Source organism: Ambystoma mexicanum, chromosome 10 (genome assembly GCF_040938575.1).
Source record: "Ambystoma mexicanum isolate Mex_15411 chromosome 10, UKY_AmexF1_1, whole genome shotgun sequence".
NCBI lineage: Eukaryota > Metazoa > Chordata > Amphibia > Caudata > Ambystomatidae > Ambystoma > Ambystoma mexicanum.
The window spans coordinates 1534865825-1534880798 of NC_090932.1; the positions used below are offsets into that span (position 1 = coordinate 1534865825).

The 14974-nt window shown below is 43.4% G+C and overlaps 1 protein-coding gene across 6 annotated transcripts in view; it reads right to left on the reverse strand.

Annotated features, from left to right (window-relative positions):
* PXN (paxillin) overlaps nt 1–14974 on the reverse strand; it is a 321226-nt gene that overhangs the window by 126105 nt on the left and 180147 nt on the right. For all 6 annotated transcript variants that reach the window (XM_069619738.1, XM_069619743.1, XM_069619742.1 and 3 more), the window contains exon 2: nt 6874–7100. In XM_069619738.1, the coding sequence (XP_069475839.1) occupies nt 6874–7100 (227 nt within the window). The remainder of the gene's footprint in view (nt 1–6873; nt 7101–14974) is intronic.

Here is a 14974-nt window from a genome sequence, read left to right on the forward strand (position 1 = left end):
GGAAATGTGCAGGTTAGGCAGGCTGCTTCTAGAGCATTTTACACTGCTGTAAGGCTGTTCAACAGCACTTTTGATTACGAGCGTACAATACACAGTTTGAAAGTGCTGGGAGCGAATTAACTCCTGCTTGTATTCAAGATGAACCTAGTTAGCAGAAACAGCTACCATGTGCAATGTTTGAGTACCCAGGCCAACTGGTGCCATACAAACATACCTATGTGACATTAATGCTGGATATATACAAATATATAAGTATTAGGACACACCTAGAAGACATTCCAAGCAAAATGGGCCATATACAATGGACACCACAATGTGTTAGTCTGCATCTTTTGTGAAAGTTAAATTTGCAACTGGTTATGTATTAGCTCCTTGTTCCCCAGAGGTAGCACCCGCTTGCTAGGTGATGCCTGATACTCAGTTGCCGATTTTAACTTCAGTTCATCAAATCAGTATTTAGATCAATGACACACACACACACAAACTATGAAATGGCTTTATAGTGGTGTAAAGCGCTATACAAGCAACTCACAAAACTCCACCAACCTTTCCGAATGCACAAAGATGAAACTATCCAAATGATGGAGATAGATGGATACGCTCAACCTAAAAGTATATTACAATGGAATGGATAACATACAAAACTTTCCTAGGCATCGATATATTTTTTTTTTTTTAAAAGGTCATATGATGGGGCATTTTGCACTTTATTTTCACCAAATACATCTTCTAAATTGCTCTGGTAATGGTTTAATGTGGGAAGCAAACAAACAGCTCATTGGAGTTAGGCTTTTGTCTCTTTTTAAGGGACAGCAACACATTTTTCACTTCTTTACTAATTGACGTGAACATGCCTGGGCTTGTCCGCCTACACATGCTATATAATAAAAGGCCAGATGTATGTTTGTCCGAGGCAGTCATGCGCAGTAGAGATTGCCTGCTTCACCTGTTGTCGCAGCTAGAGGGATCTGTTGCATTAGGAAACAGTGGTTATACTGTGTGAATCAAAACCAACTTTAACGGTCCTACTATGTTAATGAAACCTAAACTATGGGCCTCATTACGGCCATTGCGCTCCCGTAATGAAGGGTGCCGGTACGGGACCGGCACCCTTCATTACGGGACGCCCTATTACGAGGTTCCCTTGTGGGACCCGGTATGGAAGCCTGGTAAAACCAGGCGTCCTTAGCAGGTCCAGCAAGGGGACCAGGGAGCTAATAACGGGTCTGTTATCGACGAGCCCGTTATTAGCTCCCTTCCCATTGAGCCCTATGGGGGCTCAAATGGGGATGGGCTTCTCCAATGAGGATTTACCGGGTCCTCCATGGTTGGAATAGCCCGGTAAGTCCTCATTGGAGGAACCTGGTATGGAGGCCCTATATGTTTTTCCCCATTAACATGAATTACAACCAAATATACCACAATCTATTAACATTCCAAATTCATTTCCCTACACACTTTGGCCCGTGCACACAGGCTTCGACACTAGTTAAATAAAATACAGGCATCAGGATGACAGGCTGTCTGCAAGCAGAAACAAATCCCAGTCTTGGGTGTGTTGCACAAGGACACCCACGCTCCTTATACTTAATAGTGCAGTGTATTGTATTCGTCATTTATATTACGCCCTTTCCCCATGTGTATGGCCTCACTATGCTTTGTGGTTGGAACGCCCTCGGTGACCACATTCCATGTGGAGGAAGCCAAGCGTGCAGATTTTGCTTCGCACTCAAAGTAACAGGATGCAGCCACCATTTCCTGGGTGGTTGTCAGAAGCAGTGACTTTTTGAAAGTCGCACAGGAAATCTTGCCATCGGAAGTAGCCTCTTACTCATGCCCCTGCTGCCCTACTGATTTAAGGAGAGTGGGTGTTTGGAGGGAGCTGGCCTTAGGCTGATGTCAAACGGCTAGTGATCTTCCATGGGAAGTGCTTAGAGAGTAAAAAGAGTGCTGGAGCCGGGTTATTTGTAAAGAGTCGCGCTGGTTGATTTATAGTCTACAACCAAATAATGAAAAAGTTATCACATACAGAAAGCGAGGAGGAAAATGAAACACCCCCTCATGCATGGGTGCCCCTTAGGGGTAGCAGCTGCTACCCTGGCAACCCCCGGCCTTAGAAGCAGTGCCAGGAATATCAGGCCAGGTGCAATATTAGCGGCAGCATGGTGCCGCTTTAGGACTCGGCGAGGCATGAACTGCAGAAGCCTTTACTGCACGCAATATATGCACTCATGTACAATGCACACAAGCAGAACATTTAAAGAATGGTCCCGCTCAGAATAGGCCAGGCTTTATTTAAATGACAGGAATAATGACAATACAAGCCGTGACCCAGAAGTACTGCTCATTTCATTATGACAGACATCAGTTCCTTTGGTTCCGCACATGTATATTTTAGGGCTCCACATTATGATTCGACAAGGAGCAGCTAAAACCAGTTCCTGGGGGTCCGGCGTCACCCAGTACTGCTGGGGAGCACTGCAAATCCTAATTCCACATGAGATGCAAACTTTAACTTTTTGCCCACTATGTATGATCCCTTACGTTTAAACGTGTACTAGATGGAACATTCCCAAGTACTAAACGTTATGTTTCGAAAGCACTAGTGGGACGGCGGTGGGGCATTTCGAGCCCTGTACTTGTGCGTAGATGATCTAGTTGCATAATACATCAAAAAGGGGCCCACAGTTATGCATGTGGTGGGGAGAGCATGCCTTTCATGGTAGCACAGCAAAGCATGTGGCTGTTGAGGAAGGGGTGGGAGGGGGGCGGGGGGAGTTGTACATGGATACTGCATGTGGTGTAGGATGGCTACAACAGGGCATATAGAACTGTACCATGCATGTGATCACTATACTGGACCTATAATGCATTACCCATTATAAGATGGCATTACCTGTGCATAGAAGGACTATATATGGATTATGAGGCCGTATGTGGCATAGCTACCCGGATAAGCTCTTTCCTCTAAAATAGGACCCGCCAACACTTCACAGTTTCATTCCTCATCTTTCTCAGGCTGATCAATCACGTGTTATTAAGTAGGATAATCATACTTTGAAGCAGAAATAATCTGACACGGAGCAGCATACGACAGACTGAAATGATATGGGCATTGAGGCTACATTTGGCAAATGGTGGCGGTACCCGAGCATGCCAGGCTGTGCCTGGCATGCGAGGCTAACACGGGTATACCATGCTTTGGCAAAAGAGGCTGCACTTAGCCCATGCTGGCAGCCCATGGGCTAAGTGAATATATTCAGTTAAGCCGCCATTCGAGGTCATGATCCCAGCAGTTGAGCACATGCATCTGTACCTTGCTTGCCTATGATGTCCATCTGGCCTGTCACACTAACGCTGGGATGCAAGGAAGTGGATATACGGGGCTGGAATTAACTGCATATAAAAGGCAGTGCCTGTGCATGCTTCTGGGAAATAATGGCTGCTCTGCCTTGGGGGGGGGGGGGGTGCGGTGGTGAGTTTGGTATGGCTATTTTGGTGAGACATGAGAGGATGAGATTCATTCAATACTTCAGATGTTGCCTGCAGCATCATGGAGCAGAGGCGTAGGCAGGGTAGGGCCTCAGGGGCAAGGCCCACCCACAATCTGTAAATGCCCACTCAGCAGCGCTGTGTGGGCATTTACAGATATTTTTGTCAGTGTGGTGGGCCCAACTACATTAGCATCAGGCCCCATTTGCTAGACAATCCTGGCTACGCCTCCGTCATGGAGTAAACCACACAGCAATCGGCAGGTCACAAAATGAAAGGGTTGGGAAGAGAGATAAACGCAGACCCACCACAGGTCCAAGTACGCCAGGACGATAGTTTCAAATCAAATAAGGAACATACCCTTTCTTTTTGTTTGAAAATTTTCATTGCGATTGGAAACATTAAGGTGGACAAATGTCCGTTCAGGGACGCAACACAGAACAACAAGATAGTATAGATCATGTAAACATACATTAAATCAAATATTATCCCATGGTTCATTGTCTGGGCTAAAGTACATACATTATAACAAATACATTTCCTGCTGCCGATATAACCAACGACAGGGGTTAAAGCAATTGCACAAATTCAACAGAAAGTACAATAATACATAGTAACAAAGCACACTGAGTTTTTTACAGCACTGGGACTCAGAGTCAGTCTACACCAAGGTGTTTCGGTCCTTCTGGGGTTTGGATGTGAGCATTTCTTATGGGGCCTTCATCAGGACTGGGCGACTGGGGTGTTGGGTGTTCTGCGTGTGTGTCTGCTCAAGGCTGGTACACGGGAAAAGAAGGCATCCTGGATCAGTAGAGTAACGTATGGGTAACTGGATCACCAACAGATACAATCTGTTGTGTTGCAGCCGAATTTATGTCAGGAATCATGCGAGAATGCCGGTTGCTAACCTTAAACCCCTGCTGGAACCTGGAGCTCCACATATGTATCCATCTATCAGTCCCAAGTGTAAAGAAAACTTGTTCCAATTGTTGCAAATATTTCACTGAGTGAGCCCTCCAAGTCCCAGATATTTGTCCAGAGCTTGGCCTCCACATTCTTCAACTTGTTACCACAAGCGCAATGCGGGTCCAGGGAAATCAGCTGCATCAAGGTTGAATGTTTCTAATCACAACGAAAATTTTGAAACAAAAAGAAGGGGTATGTTCCATATTTGATTTGAAACGATCGTCCTGACATACTTAGACCTGTGGTGGGTCCGCATGCATCCCTCTTCCCCCAACCCTTTCATTTGTGTCTACGACAATTTAGCCTTCCTGGGCAGAACAGGGTCTTGACCAGGAGCCCTGTATCCTTTCTCAAACTCATTGTGCAATTATATAGTAACGCTATAGTATCTGACAAAAACGTAACATCAACCGTTATATGGTCACGAATAAGGGAATGAAGCAGGGTTGTGTGCTCGCACCAACCCCGTTCAATCTCTATATAGCTGACCTGGGTAAGTTTCTTAGTAGCAGCAATCATTTCCCCCAAAAGATAGTTGGGAGATATAAGTAGCACAAGTTACGCGGACGATTTGGTCACCATGAACCACACTGATGTGTTTGAAAAGATTGTTAGAAGCCGTCATTGGCTATTCTAATGCATTAGGTCGGACGGTTAAAGGGAAAACCAAGTTTATGTACTTCATTGTGGGAAGCGTTGTGATCGGGAACATCTTATAGTTGCACAATGAAGTGTAAAGGGTCCGAGTACTTTCAACTATTTAGGTGCTTTCCTCTCTGCACCGTCGAATGTGAGCTCCTTTAGAGAAAATCGTTCCACTAAAATCGTGACCAAAATCGCTATAATAAAGAACGATGTAAACCAACAAGGAGGATATAGATTTTAGTGTCTGCTATTAGTGTACAAGCAGAACATTGTGCCAGGTATTTCATATGGATATGTTGCATGCATGGAGACCAAGGATGCCTGGCTCGACAGACTGGAAGGGAAAATCTGGCAATATCTTTTGGGCATGAATAAATAATTCGCCTGGAGTTTGGACTTATTACATTGAGCACTATGGCTGATATAAATAAGTCCATGCTGTAAAACAAACATTTGAAAACAATTAACCTAATTTACAGGCTCATACATGAAGCCATAGTTTCAACTTGGTATAAGGCACTTAACGGCTTCTGCAAAGCAAATACGGATTATGTCTAAGATCGATATGAAGGTAGACGGGGATGCCCATATTGTAAATATTAAAAATGATTTAGCAAAGCATGAACATGGGATTTCAACCAAAATCTTGAATGTGCTACTGGGAAAAGGACCATTCACAAACTGGTCTCATGCACTTATTTAAAGGGTAAGCCCAAATCACATATTAAAGCTCCCGTATCCCACATTTAGAATATTTTTGTTCTCCTGCTTTTATTAAACCAATCACCTTGCCTCATGACAACTGGCGCCTGCTTTGGACTGGTTAGGGAAAAGCAGATCTGTAGATTCTGGGGGATTCCAGGTCAACTTGAAACCACCAGACCGCTTCTGTCTCTCTGTGGCAAATGTACACATGCAAGAGAACTAAACCTAGAGAGATTTGTATATAGAACAGATGCTAATATTTCAGATGATTTCTGGAAATTATGTTTAGTGGATAATCAACTCACTTATCGCGATCATTTAGCAGTGAATGTTAAGTGTCAGATAAATGAAATGTAATGACATTGCAGAATGTTACTGGATATGCTTTAAATGTAGTAAGGGTGTATAATATAAGAAAACACATTTTTAAAATGTATATAATGATTTAAGTTTTCTATTTTGAAATTACATGTATTTTGAATGTGTGTACAGTTTAATTGTAACTACGACACTATAAATAAATAAAAACTAATAATGGCTATTCACTCTTACCCCAATCACAGCAGGGCTCGAGTTATTACATTTGGTAAACAAATTAACCATGTCTGTGTAAACAAAGTAGTTATTGTATCAATCTCGCACAAAATGTATACTGGGTTTGCTTCAGTGAGATGTCCTCTATGCCACTGGGATAGTGATATCCTTGACATTTTTGTGAAATGACATTCCTGCCACACACTGGTTAAATCCAGTTTAAAACTAGTTAAGTGGGTTCCGAGAAGGCAACATCCAGCACACACACGTGGTTAATACAAGTACATTGCTGCAGGAACACTGTTCACCTGGAAAGAGGGATTGCTGCTGGAACTACAAAGCTCAGATAACATTGTCCTGTGCAGTGGGTAGTCCTGAAAAAGCTGTCCTGGGTGGGTTTCATGGGAGGAGAGATAATGCAGATTTACCATCCCACATTGTAAGGACGATACACAAGTACATCCACCTCTGTGATTAGAGGAGTGCAGCTACATACTCCCCAACAACCCTTTCATAAGGGCAGGACCTTACCTGCGTGTACGTGTACCCTGGGATGCCGCTCTGCCATTGGTCGTGGTGGTCCGTCAGCATTCCATTTAGAGCTTCACTGGATGGAGGGGGAGGCACTGGAGGAGGGATTGCAATTTCCTGGTAGGTGTGGCTTCCAGTTGGATAGGAATAAGGCGTTTCTTCTGATAGGAATACAGGGCGCTTGGAAATGTGGGATGTCGTAGACTCCAGATCAGCCAGCAATGCATCTACAAGAAAATTAAACATCCATTACAGAGCGTCAAACTTTTGTTTGTTGTGTCTTGATCCAGTTGTATATACTTGCAGAGTACGGGCTAACGCACCAAGGTCACCGGTGATATATGGAATGTGTGTGTTTTTTTAATACTTATGCTGCCTCTCTTGATTGTGTTTTGTGAAAACTTGATATTTGATAACTTTACAAATAGTTACAAAACAAAATATATTTCCCCAAATTAATTGTACATTTTGTTCCTTTTTAAAAAGAAGTAGTCTGAATACAATGACACCCATCTACTTCATACCTGTGTAACCCAAAAGCAAAATGGAGGGGTGAAAAAAAGTCTGTTACAGGAGGCACAGGGGAATCCGTTGGGAACTTACAAATCGAATCCCACCTCTTTATGTCCCTTCTATGCCACCCAGATATCCCACCCAGGGATTCTGAAGATTTTCACGGCGTTTGGGGCAGAGGGCCTTTGACCCACAGTCCCTGCAGTTCACTTGTGCTTCTGTCTAACATGACTTTGTGAGCTAGGCCTTTTAATTTTTTGCTATTAGATGGTGCTCCACCACTTACACGCTGAAATTATTGCACTGGAGCGGTGTCCGGTCAAATGTTCGAATGCAAAGGGTCGAATGACCTTTTGTCGAAAGTAAAATGATCGAAAAAAAGGATTGAAATGTTTTTTTATTTATTTATATGTCTTTTTAGTTTAGCATATATAACAAAAATATATAAAAAGAAAACAGGGGGTTGGGGGGAACCACCCATAAAAAAAAAAAATCCAACCCTTTTTTTCGGTCATTTTACTGTCGAAAAAAAGGCATTTGAGCCTTTTGTTTTCGAACTTTTAACCTAGAACCCACTGGAGCAAGGCATACAATAAGCAGTGTTGCATAGAAATTTGCAATGCAGTTCTGTAGGTTTGCTAATTAAATGTACCCTTGTGTAGCAAAGCTAGCTATTTAAATTACACTGTTCAATGAAAGCACAGCTCGCCCTGCAAACCCTTCTTGCCCACCAGGGCCCTCTTCACCCTCTTTTTTTCTCCGTTCACTGCAAGTTCAACAGGGCTAATGGAGAGAGAGATTGAGTGCAGCAGTAATCACCTCATCCCCTCTTAAGTAACAAAGGCCTGTGTGGGAGTGCTGAGCAAGAATTATTTTTCAAATTATTGCAAACCATTAGAAATTGGGAAGATACTTTTACTAAGCTTACTATACCTTCTCCGGCAAAGAGCAGTATGTGTTATCTTTATTTTATTTAAAAGACAGTTGTGCAATTCCATTCCTTAAAATGTAAGTTGTTACATAATGTATGATTACAGTATTGATACTGTAAAACACTGCATCATCTCCATGCTTTACAGTAAAGTTCAGGTTAGTGCATCTAAATCTTGGTGTCCAACCAGATTTCATTTTGCTGGGGAAGATAAATCATATTGACAAGTGAACACCTTTGAAAAAGTAAATGAACACACATGCTTTTGATGGCAAACCTAGTTGTGTAACTTGCTGGTTGCATTTATCTGTGCATCTGGTGCTCAACCCACGAGCTGATCTGCTTTATACCAGCAACCCTGAAAGTGAGATGGCTTCATACTACAGTATTCCCCCTAGAATGACCAGTTCTCTTCCTGCTACACCACCCACTCTGCTTAGTGTCTTACTTTCTTTCCTCGTGCACAATGAATACACAAAGCCAACTAGATGTCTATGTGAAGAAGTGATCAATAGTTCCATCCAGTTTTTAAAAATCAACAAAATCGACTGCAAGACCATAAACTGTAGTTAGCCTCCTGAGCCCAATGTCCTCTAAAATGATGATTCCATTATATATGAGCACCTGCAGGAGAGAGCTGGCAAAACTGTTTTTAGAGTCTTTATCCCATCTATCTGTATCCATTCATGCAGCTAATCTTTTACATGTTGCAGACACTCATTCAGGGATTGCAAAGTCTTTCCACACACTCTGATAGTCAAGCTGATTTTTTTAAGGGTAATTGCCATTTGCAAGCGATGTTTAAACTTTTATTTAACATTTACTTTGTTTGCAGTAAATGTCACAAACGTTTCACTGTGCCTGGCTGGCCTCTGGGTGGCAACAGTGTGCCAAAAAAGTGGGTTTGTGGTGACATGTACCATTGTACAGAGAGTGAATTTAAATGTGTTGTCATACGCTGCCATGGGCCGAGTGTATGTGTATTAGGTGGAGTAGGTAAACGAAGTTACTCGACCTGCAGGTTTAGTGGAATTTGAAAGAATTTGCAAGGCCTGACTTTTCTCGCTAATGTCTTACTTCAGCGCTACAAAAGACTGATGTATTGTTGCTCATTTTATGTCTTGGGTACAAAACCTCTGGTGGCACTAAGCATATAAGTACAACATTGTTAATCAAATGGGTTTGTGTAAGGTCAGATTTTAACTTTAGTGCAAAATCTCCCTCACTTGTGAGAACCCCAGAACTTTTTAGTGAACTGGTGGATTAATTTTGCCTATACCTCAGTGAGTGAGAACTCTTCCACACTCACAGATCCTTTTACTCTTTTTATGGGTGTCATTTTTAAGACTCTCCATAGTGTCCTCTTCATTTTATCCTCTGGCAACGTTTGGCCTGTACAGCCTATTGTTGCTGGGTTGCCCTTTGGGCTCCCCTTTTAATTTTCGCTGGCTAAACTTGTGAGAACTACAGTTACCAAGTAGTAAAGAGGGATTTTCATCCTCTTACATTTTTTATAGTGAGCCGGCATACCCCACCTTATGTGGAGTGCTGGGAGGATACAATGTATCCCCTTTCTTAACTAACATTTTTCTTACAATTGCAAGTTTGCATGAATGGCTGGTGGCAGTGGTTTTACCTTCATGACTTTTAGTCATTTTTACTCCTAGACTGTTACTTAAGCTTTGATAATGCATAGAAGGGCTACTATTTTTCTAAAATGGTGGGCTCCTTTTTTGCCACTTCTTCCTTGTAGTTTCTGAGGTCTCACCCTGCCATTTTAGGAGGTAATGACCTCAGTGGGAGTTTTGTCTTACGCAGGAATCCTTTGTATTACCTGCCAAGGCTCCAAAGTGCCTGAGAAGGCAGGAAGTGAGGGAGGAGTCCAAAACTCTGCAGCTCTTGGTCTTTCGCCTTGCCCGAAATTAGCCCAGTCTCAATGGGGGGCTGCCGGTCCTGATTGGACAGCCAGACTGCCCGTTCTGTAAAATGCAGAGCGATTGCAGAAATTGTGCGGAAGTTCCGGTTAAATACTCCTGTAGAGGAGCAGATACCAGTCTTCCCCATAGTCTCCGCCCCCTGCCACCATCATATTGTGATGACAGACGAAGAGCCATGATGGAGAACCCATGCCTGAATCCTTGCAATTATTCAGCACCTTGTTGAGTATATGAGACGACATACACTCATACAACCCTTTAGAGTCTACCCGCAAGCAGACATATGAGGGAAAGTTACCAAGAAGGATGTACTTTGCCGAGCTGTCAAAAAGCAGCAATGAACAGAATAGATGTGCGTTAAAACAAAGTCTGAAGACAGCAAAGGAATTTCAAAGATATAAGAACCTATTCTGAAAGGATATGAAAATACTTAATGACGATGTACCTGAAGCACTAAGAGAAACATCTACTACATGATGCAGTACTTCCGAACACAAAGATGTATGAAGTGACTCACTGGTTAATAACTAAATACGCTGAAACGCAAGGTAGAAAGAATACGTAGAAGCTTGCTTATAAGAAGTATATATTCAACGTTTAGGACGACCATTAGAAGAAGATGGACGACGGCGTACGTCAATCAACCCAGCTACCTCAAAATACAAGCCCAGGATCTTAAAGTGGAAAGATGATGAAGTTGTTTTCCCTTTCAAAATAGAGGAGTACATTGGCTTGGAACCAAGGATGCTATTTCGAGAGATGAAGTAAAAGCACAAAGGGAGTCCAACGAGCAGACCATGTGCAAGGACATATTTCCCTAAGAGTAGGAGGAACAAGAACATTTACGGATGCCAAATATTGGACCATTAAAAGGGCATGGCGTTTATATGTGATAGAGTGAGAAAGTCTCTAAAGGCCAAGAGGAGCAACTGCACCGAGAATAATTGAATCAAATGGTTTTGAATGCACTGTCGAAATGGACAATTTCATGGTCTTGTAACATGTGACGAAGGGCTCACAAACAAGGGCTATTAACTAGGCTTGAAGCCAAGATAATGGGTGTGCCTACACTCCCTCAAATGTCCCGAGACAGTGCAGACTGGCAAGGTCAGCCTTCAAACAAAAGACACTGGCATGAGGTCTACCGATGTGAGAGGGTAGGCTAATTGGGAAAACAAGGGGAGAGCTGACATATCTCCAAGCACGTGTGTTTCATTTCTATGTAGGTGCTGCTAGCGAGCCGAATGTCCAAGGTTGGATTTGGGTTGCCAACCAATCAGAAAAGCCTGCCATGCACTTTTAGATACAATGTTGCAAAGTATTACTCTGCTGCCATATTCTCCGCTATGACTAGTATATTACACCACATGTACAGAAGTAGCTCAAGGTGTGTCCCACAGATAAGAGACCACCAATTTGGGACTAACACGCATATTTTCTATATGAAGACATGTTTCCCTAATCCAATCCCCCCCAGATAGGTTTTACAGTTTGCCACATAAGATGACACCATAGAGGACACATCAAGCATTGGATAAATTGAGAATAATTAAAGACATTGTGATCCTGCATGAATTGATTTGATGAGTGTTTATTCGCCCTGCTTTACTTCTATCAGATTAAAGTAGTATGTTACCATCTCCTTTGAGTCTGTTCAGTTATTTGGTCGGAGATATTTTATTGGTAATTCCATCTAGCACACAGATGCTTCAAGGTGCTAGAGCACATTCTGGACCTGGAAGCTGCTGACAAGTCGACCACTGGATCTGAATCCAAACGGGAAGATAAAGAAAATGCGTCAGACTATTTCCAACGACCGGAGAGCCTGCTGTAGCCCTTCCTTCCAAGCAACCTGGGGACTCAGAAAAACAACAGCCCCGACCCACAGCCAGGTGAGATAGACTCAAGACCACCTGCATTTTGAGCCATTCCACGATGTGCTGCGACCTTGCAGGGCTGCAAATCCCAGATAACCTGGGATTGCGAGCCATTGTGCGTTGCAGTCTTCTGGATTGAGCTAACATTTTGGTGGCATCCCGCTGAATCTCCAGAGACATGATTAGTCCCCTCACCAGGGTGCTGGACCAGATTAGTGACGAGAATCCAACTAGCGATATTCAGTCTTCTCCTGGGTCCTGAAATGGGCACCAAACCCACAGAGCCGCATCCAGCCATGAAGAAACTCTTGCCTGCAGCCTTCCCATTGATCCTTGCTGAAAAATCCCTTACAAAGTCTGGTATTCCATTGTCATGACAAAGATCCTGAGGTCTTCCTGCTGCAACTCCTCTTCCGTGCCGAGGTACTGTGTTGGCTGGGGTATTTACCTACCTTAAGCCTTTGCGATTCCTGTGTAGCTTTGGGGTGTTTCTTATGATCGAGAGGACGCTCATCCAGTCCACCCAGGCCCACTGCTGGAATCCTTCTAGGGGGTCTTCTATGAAGTCCCTGGGCCCTAACTAACTTTAAAGTGAAATACATACTTGTTTGATCAGTCTTCCACAGGAACTCTGCCTTTTGCTCCAACTGTACCCTGTCCCACCCTGCCTCCAGCCAGCTCCTAGAACACTAGGGCCCCTCGTCTGCCTCAGAGAACTAATGCAATAGACTAGAGAAGGACTGGATAAGTAAAGGTTTCTGTCTTGAAAAGAATAACAAGGGTTTAAAAAAGTAATTACCAGTGAAAGAGTTTGTTGGCAACTGTCCCTCTGAGAGTGAGCAGTTACAAAGGTTCTTACTTACCTTATATGAGTTTTGCCATTTTAAAAAGTATATACAATGTTATTGTACTCACCTGTGAATTTGTTGTGCCTCTTCCCAAAAGGTAATGCTGTTGGCTTCGCTTTACTATTCCTGTTAAGATATAAATGTACGAGTTCCCCAACTGGGTCTTGCTTCCCCCGACTTGCTGTTAGTATGTCTAGAATAAGTCTGCCTACGTTTACTTACCTTGAATAAGCTGTGTGCCAATCTTAAATAGGTAAAAGAGTTATTGCTTACCTTAGTCTGTGTTCCACTTATCTGAAAAGCAACTCTAATAGTATATTACAGTCTTAGGTTTTACCTGCCTTGAATACGCTGTGTGCCAATCTTAAATAGGTAAAAGAGTTATTGCTTACCTTAGTCTGTGTTCCACTTATCTGAAAAGCAACTCTAATAGTATATTACAGTCTTAGGTTTTACCTGCCTTGAATACGCTGTGTGCCATTCTTAAAAAGTGGTCTTTAGGTGTAGCGGACCCTGGTCTGCCTGGTGCAATCCTAAATGAGTGTAGACGTTATTGCTTGCCTTAGTCTGTGTTCCACTCATCTGTTATGTTATTTGGCATTTATATAGCGCTCTATATTTCATTGGCATGACCTCAAAGCGCTGGTAAGTTGAACGTCCTTCGGGACCGCAGTCCAGGTCAGTCGAGAGAGTAAGGTGTCAAAGGGTGCATCGATTACGTGTGCAGCTGATGCGATTGCCTGATGGTTGCTGCATCCTAGCATTAGGTGTGGTGGTATTTGATATCAGTTCAATGTGTGCAGTCTGGAGGATGGTCACCAAGACTGGGTTTTGGCTGTGTTAGGCCTGTGTAGGATGCTTGTGTGCAGCTAGGAAGATTTTCGTGGGTATAGCTGCATTTTATCAGAATGTTGAGGTGTTCATGGAGTATTCTTCGTATGTGACCAGCTAGGCCGCAATTGATCGAGGGGTGTAGCCGTGCTCTAATTGTGTGTTGGTGTAGAGTGTGAGCATAGTGATAGGAGAGGTGAGTGTTTGGGTGGAGTTTTGATATAACAAGCTCGCTATTCCAGATTTCAAGTGCGCGATTGCGAATGCTGCATTCAGAGTAGGCTTATTAGGTACTTAGTATGCGCAATTAGTGGTGTCATTGCTCGGGATCTCATCAACATTTATTATCAGGTTGCAAGGTCTCAAGGTCTTAGATGGCCTTAGATGTCATGTTGGAAAGGGACAGGTTTTTAGAGCTTTGCAGAAAGCCATGTAATCTTGGGTGTGTCCTATATGTGGGGTGAGTGAGTTCCACAGAGTTGGGGCCAAGATTCTGACAGAATTAGAGGTTGGAATCACTAGAAAGCGGGCAGTTCTTGATCTTAGGGTCGAGATGGGAGGTAGAATTTTATCTTCTCTAGTAGGTACGTTGGGCCGGTCTTGTGCACGGCTCGGTGAGTAATGCATAGGGTCTTGAAGGTGGCCCATCGTCGACAGGGAGACAGTGGAGGGTTCGAAGAGCAGGTGAGATGTGGTCTCTGTGTCCCAGGGCAAGGTGGAGTTTGGCGGCAGCGTTTTGGGCTCTTTGGAGTTTGTTCAGTTGGTATGCCGATGCTCCCACGTATAAGGAGTTGGCATAGTCCAGTCTCAACATAACAATAGACATAACAGCGGCGAGTCTGTTGGGGTAGGAGAGGTAAGGAAAAATGCATGTAAGAAGTTTGTGGTGGTAGCGACAGCATTTTGAAACATTATTGATCTGACGGGAGAGGGATAGGCCTGAGTCCATAGTGCAGCCTAGGTATTTGACTACAGTTGAGGAATGGGGGGTGGGCCAAGTGTGGGAGGCCATGGGAGCAGTTGTGGGACAAGGGCAGTATTGCCACACACCATGATTTCAGTTTTATCAGGGTTCAAAAGGCGGTAGTTACTTGTCATCCATTGGTCAATATCACACAAGCTTCTAGGTCGGGACGTGGATTGGTGCTAGTCTTGTGGATTTTT